Here is a 15,747-nt window from a genome sequence, read left to right as displayed (position 1 = left end):
GTCCACGCACGTATCCACGCGCGCGATAAGTAGAAAGACAACTGGCGAGAGAGCGATCAATTAAGTGGATAAAGCCCAACGTGGGCGTACGTTAAATAAGTGGCCAGGCTGGGTGGGACAGAGAACGGGGGGACTGTGCGAAACTAATTTGGCCGTAAGCGGCGATTAGGCATCCCCGAAGCGCGCGTAGAGAGAAACCGGGGGCGGTGGATCTAGGCGCTCGTCAAAATCTAAAGTAAATCCTAATCGGATTAGCATGAGTCGGCTCAACACCCGAGCAGCTTTTGTTCCCAAGTTTCAACAACGACGTCTTGGGCTCCTTGGGGCGTGCGTCTCCTTTATCCAATGAGCTAACGACTCCGCGTCCCGAGGCAAGAAAATTGCAGCGGCGACGAGGGAGCGCGGCGACGTCAAGAACGCGCGATATACGCGATACATTGGGAAACATCGCCGATGCGAGCGGGTAGGGTAGTTTATTTTCGGCTTATGAGAATAAGTTTTTTAATAAGCAGCTCGAGAGCGGGACGGATAACGGGGGGGGGGAGGGAAGGAGGGAGAGGATAACGGGAACGGCGCGGCAAACTTAATTAAGGGATTGAGAGAGAACGGGCGGGACACGTAAAGACTAGTGAATAACTGCCACTCGCGAGATAATTGTAATCAGTGGACGGAGGAGAGCAAAGCGAGAGGAAAATAAGGACGCGGGCGGGAAAGAAGGTAACGGTTACGCGAGCGTTGGATATCGCGTCGATGAGTTTAGTCGGCGACGGGGGGCTGTTTCAACTCTCCGCTATGAGAGAGCGGATATACAGAGCCGAGGTGCAAGGGATCCCTGCGCACCTTCCTTTCACAGATATTACGTACACTAGCGCAATGTCCGCCGTTCGCCTCTCTGTACGCCGAGGTATCGCACGGGCTCTGAATTAACCCGGAGCTCTCCGATGGACGCCCGCGCTCGCGCGCGTCGAAGCGTAAAACGAAGCTCCGCCGCTACCGCGATCTCTCGATGGCCTTTCGCCTGCGAGATGTATCCCTATTCGATTACGGACCCTACCGCCCGGGTGCGCGCCGGACGAGTTGGAGATACTCGAGCTAACAACCAGGGCAGATTGTTTAAGTTAGCGACGCGCGACGACCCCGGGCCTCATTCCGCGACGCTCGGACGAGTACTGATTAAAAGAAAACAGTGACGATCGGGCAATTTTGAATCGCCCCCGATTTTAACACGATCTTCGCATTTAGCGCGCGTTTATTCGGCGAACCAGGCCAATCCCTCGAGCGAAACATCTCGCCGATCTGATCGATTAATTTCCTTCGACTGAAAATTGAAGTTTACGAGCTGCGCTTCTGATACCGGGATGGATTAAAAAAATTTATGATGGATGAGATAAGATAAATCAGAAAGAAAATGATATATCGAGATTTTTTTTTCGGCCCGGAAAAAAGTTTCTTTTAGTAATGTACGATGATTAATTGGTGATTAATTCGATTAACGTTCTCCTCCAGTCATCCTTTTTTTTCCTCCCCTCTCGCCTAATCATTTCGCGGGAAACACTCGCCAAGTAAAAAAAAAATATTTAACTAACTTTTTCGAAAGATACGTCGCGAACAGTTTCAACAATAATATCGCAATTTTATTATTTTATTAATAAATTCAATAAAATAATTTTATTTTCCCTATAATCAATTAATGTAACCAGCACAATTGTTTCACGCGCAATTTTGTTGTATCCATATTTATGCGAGCCCTTTTATGAATTTCAAAAGAACTTTATCGGCTTCCATTTAAACGGGACACAAAATCGCAACCCGCGTTTTAAATCAACTTAACGGTCGATCGATGAGTAAATTGGGTTAGGTGCTTCGTGAAAGCTTCTCGCTGCGATGTACCGTGGAGAGAGCGTCTCCTTAGAGGCCAACGAGATATTGCTCCTACTCTATTAAGAGACAAGAGCGAGACAAACCCGTCTTGGACTTTCGGGGCTCTCCGAGAGCCGGCGTCGCCGCCTCTCGAACTTCGGCTTTACGACAAAACCGGCATAGCAAATACGCACCGGCGACGATCAGAGATAGGTATTACGAAACTAGGACGAGGCCGTAAATTATTTATCACGAATTAGCGGACTTAGCGAAAGAAAACGTGGGTGACACCGACAAATAAGAAGCCGGCTCGGACGAGCGGAAGATGCAATTATAAATAAATTAATTGACGTAAAATTTTGCTAAAGACTCCGCCTCGCAACGGCTGACAAATTCTCGCTGAAAGAGTCGGAAGGGTTTATTCGCTGTCGTAAAGTTAGATATTTCGCGTAGAAAAAAAAAAAAAAAAAAAACGAAGGAAGCGAACACGTTGGTTGCGTTACCCGGCCCGACGTGCATTAATCCCGATATGCGACTATTTAAACATTAATATTCCATTTATTTCCGAGCTTCTATTTAAACATTTTCAATACTTGGAGCTATTATGCACAAGCGCACGTACGGTAATTACGTTTGATTTCACCTGTACTGCACCGAATAATGTTATTCGCCATTATGGAAACGCGAAACGCTGTTGCATAACTTTCTATAAAGTGGAAATTGAACTTTCTGTACGGGTTGACGCGTATCTCGCATCGATTTGGCATCGAGTATTAATTACCGCATTGTGATATCCATTCCGCGCCGTCAAGTTGATTGCGTTATAAACGCGATGGTGATTATTTTACGCGAGATAAAGTAATATTACAACACGCTGTTATTACAACTGTGCGCGCCGAGCTTATTGTAATTTGAAATCTACATCGCTTTGTAAAAAAAAAAAAAAAAAGGAAAAAAATAATTAAACAGTTATTATAATGCGTGCACCTTGTCGCATAAACAAAAGATATCGATATCATAGAAATTGATATATTATAGACATTTTTCTTCCCAATTAAACCGGCATCTCTGATTATAATAATAAAAAATATATATATCAGTATTCGTAGCAAATTTTTCCTGTATTCGTTTCTTTATATATTATATATAAAATTCGATACATTATGCAAAACACAATTTATCATTATTTAAATAAAAATATTATTCGCATAGGAAACAGACTAAAATAAAAAAATAAAAAATAGGGATTTATCTGTTTTTACGCGCAACAAAAATAATATTTTATATCGAATAAAAATTTATTCGCAAATTTGATACTGCGTCATTATTTAAATTAAAACGTATTTGAAAGCGAGATATTCCGATTATACAAAGACCCGATTGATTTACTGATTAATAATAATAATAATAAAAAAAATAAACGTATCCTTTGTTTCCTCGAATAAATAAATCATCTTCGAACCAATCGCTAATTAAACAAATTCGTTAAACACGATGTCGTTTAGTAAATTGTAAATATACCGCTTTAACATCATAATTTCTCTTGTTGAATTTATAATTCAATTGCCGATTCCGATAAAAATGTCACGTAAATATGCGAAATGACGCGGGATTAGGCGATCGTGATGCGCGATTATCGAATACGCGACTTCACGGACGGATTCTTCACTGCGATTATTAACGGGAGGGGGAGTTGTAAATAATCCCCGGAGCTTTGTTATCAAGGGGAAATTTAACGTCAACCGAAAAGAACGAATCAAAACTACGAGACGGGCGATCGACGGTGCTCTCAACGCGATCGTTTCTAAAGGATCGTTTTCAATGGTTTGCTGATTGTACGAGTGGTTCCCCTTTTCTCTCCCCTCGATCTTGGATTAACGATCGTTCTTGGGACCGGCTTGCCCAATCGTACGAGAGGTTATTGCCAAGCGAGTATCGACGGTCCAGTTCCATCGAGTTTCTCCCGTCGAGCACAATTCCGCGGAAAGTTTAACGAGCCTCGAACCAGCTCCGCGCGAAAAGACCGAAGTTTTCGCCCTCGAAAAGCGAGCACGGCCGCTCGAGCGCAGATCTTGAGATTTATATTATTAGGGAGGAGTGTCTATTCGTAGCTCTCGTACGTCCGATAGTTACGGCAAAACCATAGCTGACTGTTCCCGTTGCGAAAGGTCGTAAACTGCGATCGATTCGTACGTACGGGGCGCGTCTTTTTGCACTTTTGGATATTGACAATCACATTTCCGTCGCGCGAACTAGTTTCGAAAGGTATATTTGAAAAATGAGATTGATGAGATGAGATAATAGGGAGGGCTTTGTTTCTTTTTTCTGTTCAGCGAGCCGCGAAGTCTTTTTTTTTCCCCCACCCCGTGGAAAAAGGAAATTATGTCACGAAGTAAAAAAAATAAAAAAAAAAACCACGACGTCGATGTCTTTCGCGATTGATACCGCTGCGGGAAAATCGCCCGTCCGAAGCTTTCAGTTATCAAATAACCGCGATATTATCGTGACTGATCACTTCACAAATTGCTAACTGCGATATCGACGTTTGTACTCGCTAAACACATACTTTCTACAAACGTTTTTTTTTCTTTTTGTTCTTTTTTTTTCGACTACTGCACGAAATTATGCTCGATAACGCGCGTATTAAATATTACAATTCTTTTTCCGCGACGTTTCGGTAATTAATTAAATAGTTTAATGTAGGTATAATTATTGCGAATCGGAATTGAAGTTTTTCAATAAGTACTTACCGATAACGGTGAGATTAACTTTCAAGTTTTTCGTCGGCGAGTTTCGAAAGTCGACCCTGCATCTGTAGACGCCCTCGTCGCTTTGTCGAAGGTCCTGAAGTGTCAGCTGCGCCGGCGGGCTTGCACGAAAAGACGCCCGGTGGCCCCAAAAATGTGGCGCACTCCATAGTTTCGCTTTTCCGAACTGTCGACTTCTCGCGTCGTAACTGTAGCAAAAAATCGCGATAATATATTAGTAAAATAGTTAAAAAAAAAGAAAGAAAAAAAATTACATCTTATCATTAATAAAATAATTATTCAGATCTCAAAGTTATTTGCGAGTTCAGACGCGATGTATAAAAGGGCCGATGTATCGAATAAAAAATAAAAAAAATTAAAAAAAAACGGGACGGATCGATCTCCGTTTTCCGTGTCGCAGAATCGAGCATATTTCGCAAAGGAATACGCGGTAAGGGAAAGACTTACGTCACTGACTTAATACAACTCGAAAGATTCTAAAGTGAGTTCTTATCGCGGGTGCAATGCACGTTGCATTTACGCTAAGAAGTCTGTTTGCAAGTGATATACCTCTCTATGCCCGGGCCCGACGAGCTTCGCGGAGTGTTCTCGGGCCGTGCATACAAATCACGGGATTACCGTCGCGAAATATGTCCGCCTGCGGAGTTAAATACCGCAGTTTCACGTGTCGCAAATCGCGGCGGCAAGTCGCGTAGTCCGCGACGTCGTCCGCCGCACGATACTCGCATTTGTCAGCTCGATGGAAACTTTCCTCCCGGGGCACAAAGTTATTTTAAAATCTTTCCTTGCGCGGCTTGCGGAGAAAGAAAGAGAGAGAGAGAGAGAGATAAAAAAAGAAAAAAAAAGAAAAGAGCACAAATGGAACGCGAGCTCGGGCTAAATAATGCGGGTTAAGCCGGCCAGCGAGATGAAAGTAAACGGAGGCGGGGAACGAATGGTCGTGGACCAAAGTACGACGCACAATACACCCGCGGACCGCTCTTATCTGGCTTCGGCCAATTTTTCACCGAACTTTCGCAATTCGTCATAGTCGAGGAGCCCGCGAGAGGTGAAACTCTTCGCCTATCCACCCCCGCGAAGTCGCCCAGGCTCGAGAAGATCTCAATACAGACCGGGGGTAAAGTGCACTCGGGCGAGAGAGTCAGATAACCCCTTACTTCCCAGGTCAGAGCTTTCCGGAGACGGTATTAGGGCTTGCTGAAAGAAGGGGTGGGCCCACCCCGTGCTATATTGTCCGTTATGACTTAGCGGATAATCCGCGAATACGGACGATGGCGTATAACCCGATTTATCCCCCCGCCGATTTATTTACCCTGGAAAATCCGCCGCGGTCTATTTCTTTGTTGCGAGGAGAGCGCACGTATACTCCGGCGCTCCGAATACACGGAGAATAACCGTGATTAGCATTTTCAAACGTAAAGTTTGGTTAGACCTTCCGAATGCGTCGCGTACTAAAGATTCTCTCTTACACGGACGGGGCCAAGAAATGTTGTCGGTTCCCATTATTCAAAGATCAACTCGTGAACGCAGGTGCATCCCTGCTTCTTGTACGTGCTTTCAATTATTATCGAACGTAAGTTCGTAAGTCTAATCGAGCGACGGAGTCGCGATGAGAGAAGTTGGCACAATAAGACCCCGGGCTCGATCGCGCCCGGGAGCGCCCGGGTACGAACGCCGAAGTTTCGGCGTTGCTCTCTCACCGGGATTCATGCGGTTGCCAAGACAAATTGGATCGGTTTTTAATGAGCACGATGACTCGTCGAGCAGGCACGGCCCGCAAATTTACCGGCGCGACTTCCGGCGTTAACTCGCCCCGTCGTGTCCGCCTCCGTGATTTACGCGGTCTACGTGAAATTTAAAGGGTTCCGCGAACACACGTCGACGGTAAAAAGGTCTAATTGCAATGGACGGCTGCTCTCCGAGGCTGAGCGAGTAAATCCCGCGCGGGAAATTTTATTTGCGAAAGTCGGCCACGTTGTGTCGCGCGGATAATTAAGCGTGAAGGCGAACGCTGCTAGCGGAACGACGTTGAAAAGCCCACCACGGTATATAGCTGCATCGAATCATTTCGCTCCGATTATAACGCGCGTTATGTATAACATTTTAATATTTTTAACAATCATTTATACACATTCAATTCGAGGAAAAAAAAAAAAGGTTACGAATTACTCAGATTTGGAAAAGCTTTTGCCGCATACGAAATTAAATATTGCAAATTTACAGACGAGAAACACGAGCTTTATATATTCGCATACAAATTATTTGAAATAATTTTATTTCCTGCAATTAAACAAAATTCAATTTTAACTGTTTATTTTAATTAAATTTTCTTTTATTGAATATCACTTCATAATTCGAGAAACGCGGAACATCAAATGCACACTTTGCTGGATAATAATAATCCATTTGTATATTTTATTCCATTAAAGCTTTTTTTTTCCGATTCATGAAACATATATAAACACATTTGTACTCCAATATATAAATGCGGAAATAAATTATGAACTGTATATTTAAAGAGATAAAATCGCAGAAAGCGAGATAGCAAAATGTAATTTTGCTAAAACGACGTTGAGTTTGCGTATCAATTTGTTGCCGCGTGAAATAAAAAAATTAAGGAAAAAAGAAAACGTTACCGATGCGAATTATGACACGCAAAATAGGCACTTGTGCACGTATTTTACATATCGCGCGTTATAGTGAAGCGGAAAATGCGCTTTTTTAACGAACAATATAAACGTGTGAATTAATATGTCGCGAAAATTTCGCTGGTTAACGAAAATTAATATGTAAATAATTATGATTGTAACTCGCGGAATGTTGTTGCATTTCAAAATGCGTCGCAGATATTTTTCAAATGATTATCATTCGGTGAAATTTTAATTAATACTGTCAACGATTCATTAGTGCCGTCAGGAGCAGCGACTGCGAGCAATAAAGCGCGTCACAATTGCATAAATTTCGCCATGCATTTTGATGGAGAATTTTTTTATGACATATTCTACATTCATATTGTATTATTAATTTTGTTCGAGTGCAAGGATGTCTGTCGCACTTCAATGGAGCCCTTCTCCCCACAGTTATGCGCTTTTATCGAATGTGTCGCGCAAGATTAATTATTTTTAAATATATTCCCCGAGATTCGTATCGAATGCTTTTCATGCGCGCGTATATTTTATTTATAAATCATTTTTTCTTTTAAATAATACACGAACGTTATTAATATTTAGTAACAATAGTTTCAATAAATTTCTTTTCACACGTCGAGATTTACAGTGCTGAGATATAATTTAAATTTATTGAACAATAAATAATAAGTAATTGTAAGCGTTGCTAAAATTTTTTAAACATACAATTTCAAGACGTACATTCTACTCGTCTGATCATTAATTAAATTTAATGTACCGTTAATATTTTTATCTTTTACTATCGACGCAATCAATTTTTTTTTTTTCCAAATTATTGTTCGATAAGATTAGATAGATAAACTTCAATTCGCGAATGACAGCGTGAGGTAAAAGAGATTAACGCCGAGCCAGGGGAATGGGGAAAAATTGAGATACAGAAAAGACAAGTAGAAAATAGAATGGGAGTGGCAGATGGCTCCTAAACAAATTAAAATAATCGCTGGATTCTGCCCGGAAGCAGCGCCGGCCCCGTCGGTCTAAAAGAAGGTCTTCCATGAATACAAGCGGCGTCGGCAAAACGAATGTTGCGTCGAGAAGGGTGAGCCGTGAGGGGGGGGCTTAACCACTCTCGGGACTCTTAAAAGGAGCTTAACTTCGCGCATAAAATTAAGGCATTGTAATTGCAGACGGCGTCGCCGCTGCGACAGCACGTCTCCCTTCACTCTTTTTTTTTCCCCTCTCCTCCCCCCTAAATTCCTCCTTCCATTACCTTCTTTCGCTGACCCGTTCGTCGCAGGTAATATTTCCCTCAATCTTTAAAGCACGGTTCGATTCCGATCTCATTCCTCTTTCGCCAACGAGGAAATATAATTTTTCCCACCCCGTTCTTCGTTGCGCGCCGTCACGGCGGTGACGATGATAAAATTACTTTTAATGTGGGTACCAAAGTGACGCGTACGAAATATTAAAAATAATCTTCCCAAAGGCAAAAATATCTTCGCAAAATATATCGTAGCGTTAGGTATTTAATGGCACGGTAAAAAGGGACCGCTTCAATAAATAACGCGCGGTACCGCTTAATTAATTTACGGACAAATTAAAAAGAAAAATTATATTTTAACTTGTCATTACATAGTTTCGTTTTGTTATAATTCGACAATTTTATTTGTCATTTTAATTGTTCGTAAAATGGATGAATAAAAAAAATTAAAAAAACGTGGACAATTAACGCATCGCGAAGTGGCATATCGAGCGGAGCTAAAGTAAAAAGGGGGTCGCCGATTTCCGTCGTTGTTCATGAATCCCATGTTCGTGCGTGTTTTCACTCGGAAGAAATGTGATTTTCCCGGGGACAACCTCGTTACGCTCCGCATTAGCCGCGGAAGCCCTCCCGGACGACGATGATAAAATGATTTTTAATTGCAGCGGATGTGCAAGCCGGAGACGAATACCGCCCGCGGGCTTCTCTCATGCAGATTACATCGCGCGGGATGAAGCATTAAATAAATCCCTCGATAAATCCACGATAAAATATGTACCGAGCGGTCTCGGGGAAGATCGCGGGAACTATTTAAGTCGCTTGATAACGCGGTCGCACTTTATCGTTACCTGCTGGCGCGTCGTTAAAAAATTGTTTTTCGCAAAAATCTAAATAAGAAAAACGTAATCAATTAAGTTATCGTACTTATATGCAAATCAGACATTCGAAAAAAAATTTATTATTTTTGTAAGACTAAAAAAAAACCAACGCCGCGGCGTTGTTTGTCGAATAATCTCAATTTCGCGAGCGTTATTATTAATTATATTCCTTTCGTTATTCGTTAAAACTCTTGCTCGAACAAAGCCCGAAATTAATCTAATAATCGTAAAAATTTATTTCTTAAAAAACAAATCGCTCGCAGTAGATTCGGACACAGTCGCGCGGTTCTCCCACTCGTTCCTCGTCAATTTTATGTCGCTCGACGTTTCTTTTACCCAAAGGATCTCTCTCGCTCGTGAATTCGGCTCTTTTTCGCTTCAGCCTTCGTTTTTTTTCAGCCCGATCGTATCTTTGTCGCCGCGTCTCTTTTCCCGTTAGCCAAAATTCTCGCAGCGACAGCCAACCTATCGTTACCTTCTATTCAAATATCAGTGCCGCGCGTTTCATCATTATTCTTCCAAATGGGATTCATGCCGTGGCATAATGGGACAGAGATATCAATCCGATGGACGAATATAATATCCGATTACACGGCCGCAAATGGCGGCCGTTTCACGATAGTCCTCCCGCATATGCCTCCAGCTTGCGCATTAAATCGTAAAGCGCCGGTACCAGTTACTGCGCCGCACGTTGACCGATATTTGAGCGGAAAATCGAAAATCAATTCGGCTCACGGGAGCGAGTTTCCAATAACCTCCGATGGCCCCTCCCCCTCGCGATCGCGGAAAAAAGCCGCTCGAAATCCGAGCGAACGATCGATCGCGACGCACGCGTTGAAAGGGTCTTTCGCCATACGCGCTTTACGCAGCCATAACTCGATACCGTACGTTGCCCGCGGATTCTCCGGCCGCGAATAAATAAATCCGACGCGTGTAAATATATTCGGCGCCTTTCGCAAAAAGATTAACAGGCTTTCCGTGAATCAAAACACGGCGAGTTTAAGATCCCCCGGCTATTAAAAACGTAATTTCGCGATCGCGTCTAACGAAGGCAGCGGCCTCGTAGACACGTCGGTGATACGAGCGAACGCTCCATTTTCGTATAGAAATTAAAGGACTTGTTTATTATGTCGCTGCGCTATAACCGCTGAAATATCGTAATCGCCATGGAGACGCATACGCTACCGCGCGGCGCTCAAAAGCCCGGTAAGTGCTCCCGTTTGGAAGCTGTATTTACGAACACGGCGCTCCCTCACAATGCCGCGAAATAGCAAACACCATCAACGTCGATTTAATTTCCTTCCGCGCTTCGCGCGCGAATCCGTTGCGATATGGAAGAATCCGCGAGCGCAGCGAGTGCGGAACAAAAGAGAACGGAGAGAAAAAGAGAGAGAGAGAAAAAGATAGAGAGAGTAGGGTGGGAAACGGGGAAAAGGAAGCGACGTCGGGGAAAAGGATTGGTGACAAAAGAGCACGTCGCTGCCGCTGATGCCGCGGCGAGGTGGAGGATGATCGGGAGGAGAATTTCACAATGCACTCGTTCCAAGCAATCCCGGAAGACGGATGATCGCCCTGTATCGACTATCCGCGAGCTCTCCCCATCGGCCGTTTCTTGCTTAAAAGGATTTGCCGTCGGGGTGCCTCGAAAGTCACGGCTCACCGAGCGCGCCCCGTACGTCGACGATTCGCTACAGACGTCGTTAAATTTCACGTCGAATCACGTCGAATAATGTTGCGAGCGAATTGAAAATTGATTTCCCTGCGAAGGCGCGACCGTACCGTCTGATGAGTCTTGACTACCGCCGGTCCGTTTCCTCCGCCCGAGCGAGTTGCGTGTGTAATAAGCACCGCAGTTTCCACGACGGACAACATTTGCCATCTTATTCGGGTTAATTCGCCGTGCGACAGTCACTCGCGAATATTATTCGGAAGGCTGTTCGGTTCCCGTAACAAAATTTTTCATTCGCGAAAAGCGGCCAATTATTAATTCACGTAATTAAATCGAATTATAACGTAAATTATCTTTTTCCGTTGTCCGCGCCTTTGCAAATTTACACGGCGGATCGCTGCGAGCTTATCGATTTCTTGTAATTAAAAATTCTCATTATCACGTCTTTTCATAATAGAGATATGTAGATACACGTTTGAGAGCATCGAGTATACATTTCTTTTTTTCTTTCTTTCTTTCCTTTTTTTTTAACGGTTACCCCGGTATTCTTCAGCAAACAGAAGCATCCAACGCGTAAAAATATCGAACGACGGTCCGCATATATTGACTTGAGGTATTGGAGAGGCAAATAATGGGCGCGGAATTGAGATGGAAAGAAATTTCCGGGCGTTATGATTGTGGCTGAGTTAGCGGCAGGTGCAGAAATTGTATGTGCGACAACGATGTTCGCCGAACGCGGAACATAATTCTATCGCGTCGGGGAATGCCGAATGGATGTTCGAATCGAATTCCGACCAAGATTGCGGCGGCAGTCGCGCCAGACAATTGGCGGGTCTATTTACGACGCCGGGTCCGGGAACGCACCGAATAGAAGTCAGAATTATTGTATTAAGGTGGAAGACGGCAACCGGAATGTACGACGTGCATTATCTCCCTACTTCATAAGCAGCGAAATAGCGAGCGCATAGAAGGAGCGTAAAATGCAAAGAGCCCATAAATATTAGTAATCCCACAAATTAGTTTCTTTTTTTCTCTCTGTTTATTTTATTTTATTTTATTTTTTTTCCCCCGGTAACTATTTGTCCTCTTTTTTTTTTATAAACTAGAAATCATACGCGCAGTTTTTCAAAAGATCTCAATTTACACGCGTCATTATATTTATTTTGGGACATTAATTAATTACAACACTTTTTTTATGGTAATTATAATTGAGTTTTTTATGGAGAAACGGCGTGTTGCCGGTTGACTTACATTTGTATCTTCAGCTTAGGTTATTTTTCATCCTTCCGTCCTTCCGTCCTTCCTTCTGTGGCAGCGGTCCGGATAATCCAAATGTATTGTAGCACTTTAAATCACTTCACTATATCACATTGCTCTGCTTTTTTTTTTATTATCACTGATCACAATCACTATCACTCGAGAGACGACCGACCGAAACAACGACGGGTGGGTTACCGCGGCGATTTTTTATACGATTAAAAATTAAGAAGCGCGACGAGCGATCATTTGTCGTACAAGCTTGCACTCTCGTTATTCGTAGCGTTGTTTACGTAAAGTGAGGTTACTTTTAGTCCTTCCATCGATTCCTTGTCAACGGAGTGAAGCCGATAATTTGCACCAAGCGGCGAATAAAACAGGCCGCGACGTAGAACGTTTCCCGCGCACTCGATCTTCCTTGAGTTTCTCAGAAGTCCACCTGTTCGAAACAGGACGAGTATCCCAGCTGCGACGAAGTAAGACGGACGAGTTGCAGATGACACCACAGTACGGACATGTTATGACGATCTCCGGAACCTGACGAGGGAAATTTTAATGGCAGCCGGAAATGTCCGATGCGACGCCGTGTAATACGCGACGCGGCCGCTTCGCGCGCGCGCTGCGCTCGCGACGAAACTGTTTCTCGCCGAAGACAATTTTCTTCGAGGCACGAAATGAAGCACAGGCCGACGAGTGAAACGGCACATGAGTGCATAAAATGATCGCTCGTACCCGGGCCGACTGCGTCGACACTTATTCGGACGCGGGAACTTCCTAAGCGCGGTAAAAAACTCGCGAAATCGCGGAGCGATTGACGGCACATCCTCGCGCGCGAGGCTCCGTGTCTAGACTAACATGGCCGTTACAGGTTTCGGCCCTTGGAGAAAGCGAGAGGGTCGATCGTCCATCGCGCGCTGTCCTTCTCGCACCGAGTTCTCAGAATCGCTCGGACACGGCTAAATTCTCGGAAGCGCCGAGCTCGAAGCGACTTGTTTTAAAGCAGAAATACGAAGCGTTTTATTCACGATTCCGAGATCAATTATTCTCGAGCTTGTAAATCGTCGTCGTTATAAAACTCCCACCTCGACCGAGCCCTCCAAAATAATATAATTCGAATATTTCTCTGTATATTTCGCAAGAATTAATTTCTTAAAAAAATCACACGCAGTAACATTGACAAATAACGTTTACTTTCGTTTGACACGAAGCAAGCTAAGCGAAAGAACCGATCAGCGTCGCGGAAAATCAGTGACTATAAACAGCTGATTCGCGCTTAACACCAACATTTTTTTATTTTAATAGAAAATATGCATTAGATACGCGTAGGCGACAACGATGAGAAAAGGTAAAGCGCAGCAAAAGATAAAAAATAAATATATAAGACCTAAATAATTTCATCTACTATTCGTAATCACGGGCAAGCGAACCTGTAGCTTTTTTTTTCCGCGCGTAACGTCTAGACTAACATTGCCGTTACAGATTTCGGCCCTTGAAGAAAGCGAGAGAGTCGATCGTCAATCGCGCGCCGTCCTTCTCGCACCGAGTTCTTGGAATCGCTCGGACACGGTTAAATTCTCGGAAGCGCCGAGCTCGAGATTTGTTTATATCTGCTTTTTTAAGAGCTCACCGAGCTCGAGGCGACTTGTTTTAAAGCAGAAATACGAAGTGTTTTATTCACGATTCCGAGATCAATTATCATTCTCGAGCTTGTAAATCGTCGTCGTTATAAACCTCCCCCCTCGACCGAACCCTCCAAAATAATATAATCCGAATATTTCTCTGTATGTTACATAAGAATTATTTTCTTAAAAAAATCACACGCGGTAACATTGACAAATAATGTTTACTCTCTCTCTCTCTCTCTCGTTCGACATGAAGTAAGCCAAGCGAAAGAACCGATCGACATCGCGGAAAATCAGTGACGATAAACAGCTGATTCACGCTGAACACCAATATATATTTTTTTAATAAAAAATATACATTAGATACACGAAGGCGACAACGATGAGAAAAGGTAAAGCTTAGCAAAAGAAAAAAAAATTAATATATAAGACCTAAATAATTTCATCTACTGCTCGTAATCACGGGCAAGCGAACCCGTAGCTTTTTTTTCCCCGCGCGTACTTATTTGCCCTTTGTATTTAATTTAAAATGAAAAACCCCGCGACGCGAGCTCCAAAGATAAAGTAAGAGAGAAAAAAAAAATATCTGCACGGCTGAAAAGAGGAATTTTCATATCTGTATGCAAAATCGCCAGCGCCTTACAAGGCGCGGCTTAGTTTTCGTGTCGCGCGGCAAAGAAATCGAGTTTAATTTACTTCCTGCGAACTTAACGCGAATCTTGACGGCTAATCTAAGAAGATTACATATCCCGCGGGGCATTTATATTACGGTTCTCACGTTCCTTTTAACTGGCCCCCGCTTATTCGTGCCGAGACCCAGTTAAGAAGGTAAATAAAATAACCGAATTACTTGGCGAATTGCTTTTTCAAACGGCAAATTTAACGCGAGAATAACACGCGCGGGGTAAAAACACGCAGAATCACGCCTTGCGTTGTACGGATTTCGCAAATTCTCCTTTCCTACGCGGCTTTAAAAATTTCGACGTATTTGCCTCGTGATAAAACGTTAGTTTGCCTAAAGCCCAAAAAAAAAAAAAAATAAAAATAAAAATAAAATAAAAGAAAATTTAGTGAAATTAATCGACGTTTTCTAAAATATACAATACGCATTTAAGGGCTGACGCTTTTTCAATGGCAGTCCTTACGAGAAAGTAAGTAAGTAAAACGGGGGTGGTTTATTATCATCTAAGGATGCTTTTCTCGTAAGACTACTACAATAAGGTAATTTATATGTAAATGTAATTAAAGTGACGTCGTTGAGAAAGTTCGCAGAGAACGTTCATTGATAAGGGGACATTTGCGGTTCTTTCAACGTTTTCTCCGCGAGAGCAAAATGTCGCTTTCGCATAGCATTAGTGACAATTATTAAAAGCAGTTTAAACGGTAATAAATAAAACGGTGTCTATTTATCTGCAATATTAATTGTTGTTGCTCGCAATTAAAAGAAGAGTAAAAATAAAAAGAATTAAAAAAAAAATAAAACGGATGTAAATACGTCGTGACTAGCGGCGACCGGGTTCATATCACGGCGCGCTTGTAATTTTCACTCGGAAACACGATAAGAGATATTTCTCAGATTTCTTCGCGTTTAACGGTAAAGCTAATACAATTTCCCCGTCACTGCCTCGAGGAAAGAATCCTTCGCCGACATTCGGAGTTTCATATCACTAAAATTTCCACCCAGAAACGGCACGAGTGTTGGAAGCGAAATCGCTCCGTCTTTTTCTTTCCCTCCGCCTCCCCGGTTCTATTTGCAAAGCAACATCAAATTAATGAGTTACCAAGAGGCGAGTTGCCGCTTTGTG

At 43.1% G+C, this 15,747-nt stretch overlaps 1 protein-coding gene and 1 long non-coding RNA gene across 6 annotated transcripts in view; one reads left to right on the top strand and one right to left on the bottom strand.

Annotated features, from left to right (window-relative positions):
- The window catches only part of LOC139110024 (uncharacterized), a 198,845-nt gene that overhangs the window by 132,622 nt on the left and 50,476 nt on the right, over positions 1-15,747 (top strand). The gene's annotated exons all lie outside the window — the stretch shown is intronic.
- Positions 1-15,747, bottom strand: part of LOC139110012 (nephrin) — a 186,597-nt gene that overhangs the window by 130,653 nt on the left and 40,197 nt on the right. For all 4 annotated transcript variants that reach the window (XM_070669502.1, XM_070669503.1, XM_070669504.1 and 1 more), the window contains exon 4: positions 4,611-4,816. In XM_070669502.1, the coding sequence (XP_070525603.1) occupies positions 4,611-4,816 (206 nt within the window). The remainder of the gene's footprint in view (positions 1-4,610; positions 4,817-15,747) is intronic.

The sequence above is a fragment of the Cardiocondyla obscurior genome, linkage group LG19, assembly GCF_019399895.1.
Source record: "Cardiocondyla obscurior isolate alpha-2009 linkage group LG19, Cobs3.1, whole genome shotgun sequence".
Classification (NCBI taxonomy): Eukaryota; Metazoa; Arthropoda; class Insecta; order Hymenoptera; family Formicidae; genus Cardiocondyla; species Cardiocondyla obscurior.
The sequence above is the reverse complement of the archived record's forward strand: the minus strand, read 5'-3'. Positions and strand labels throughout refer to the sequence as shown.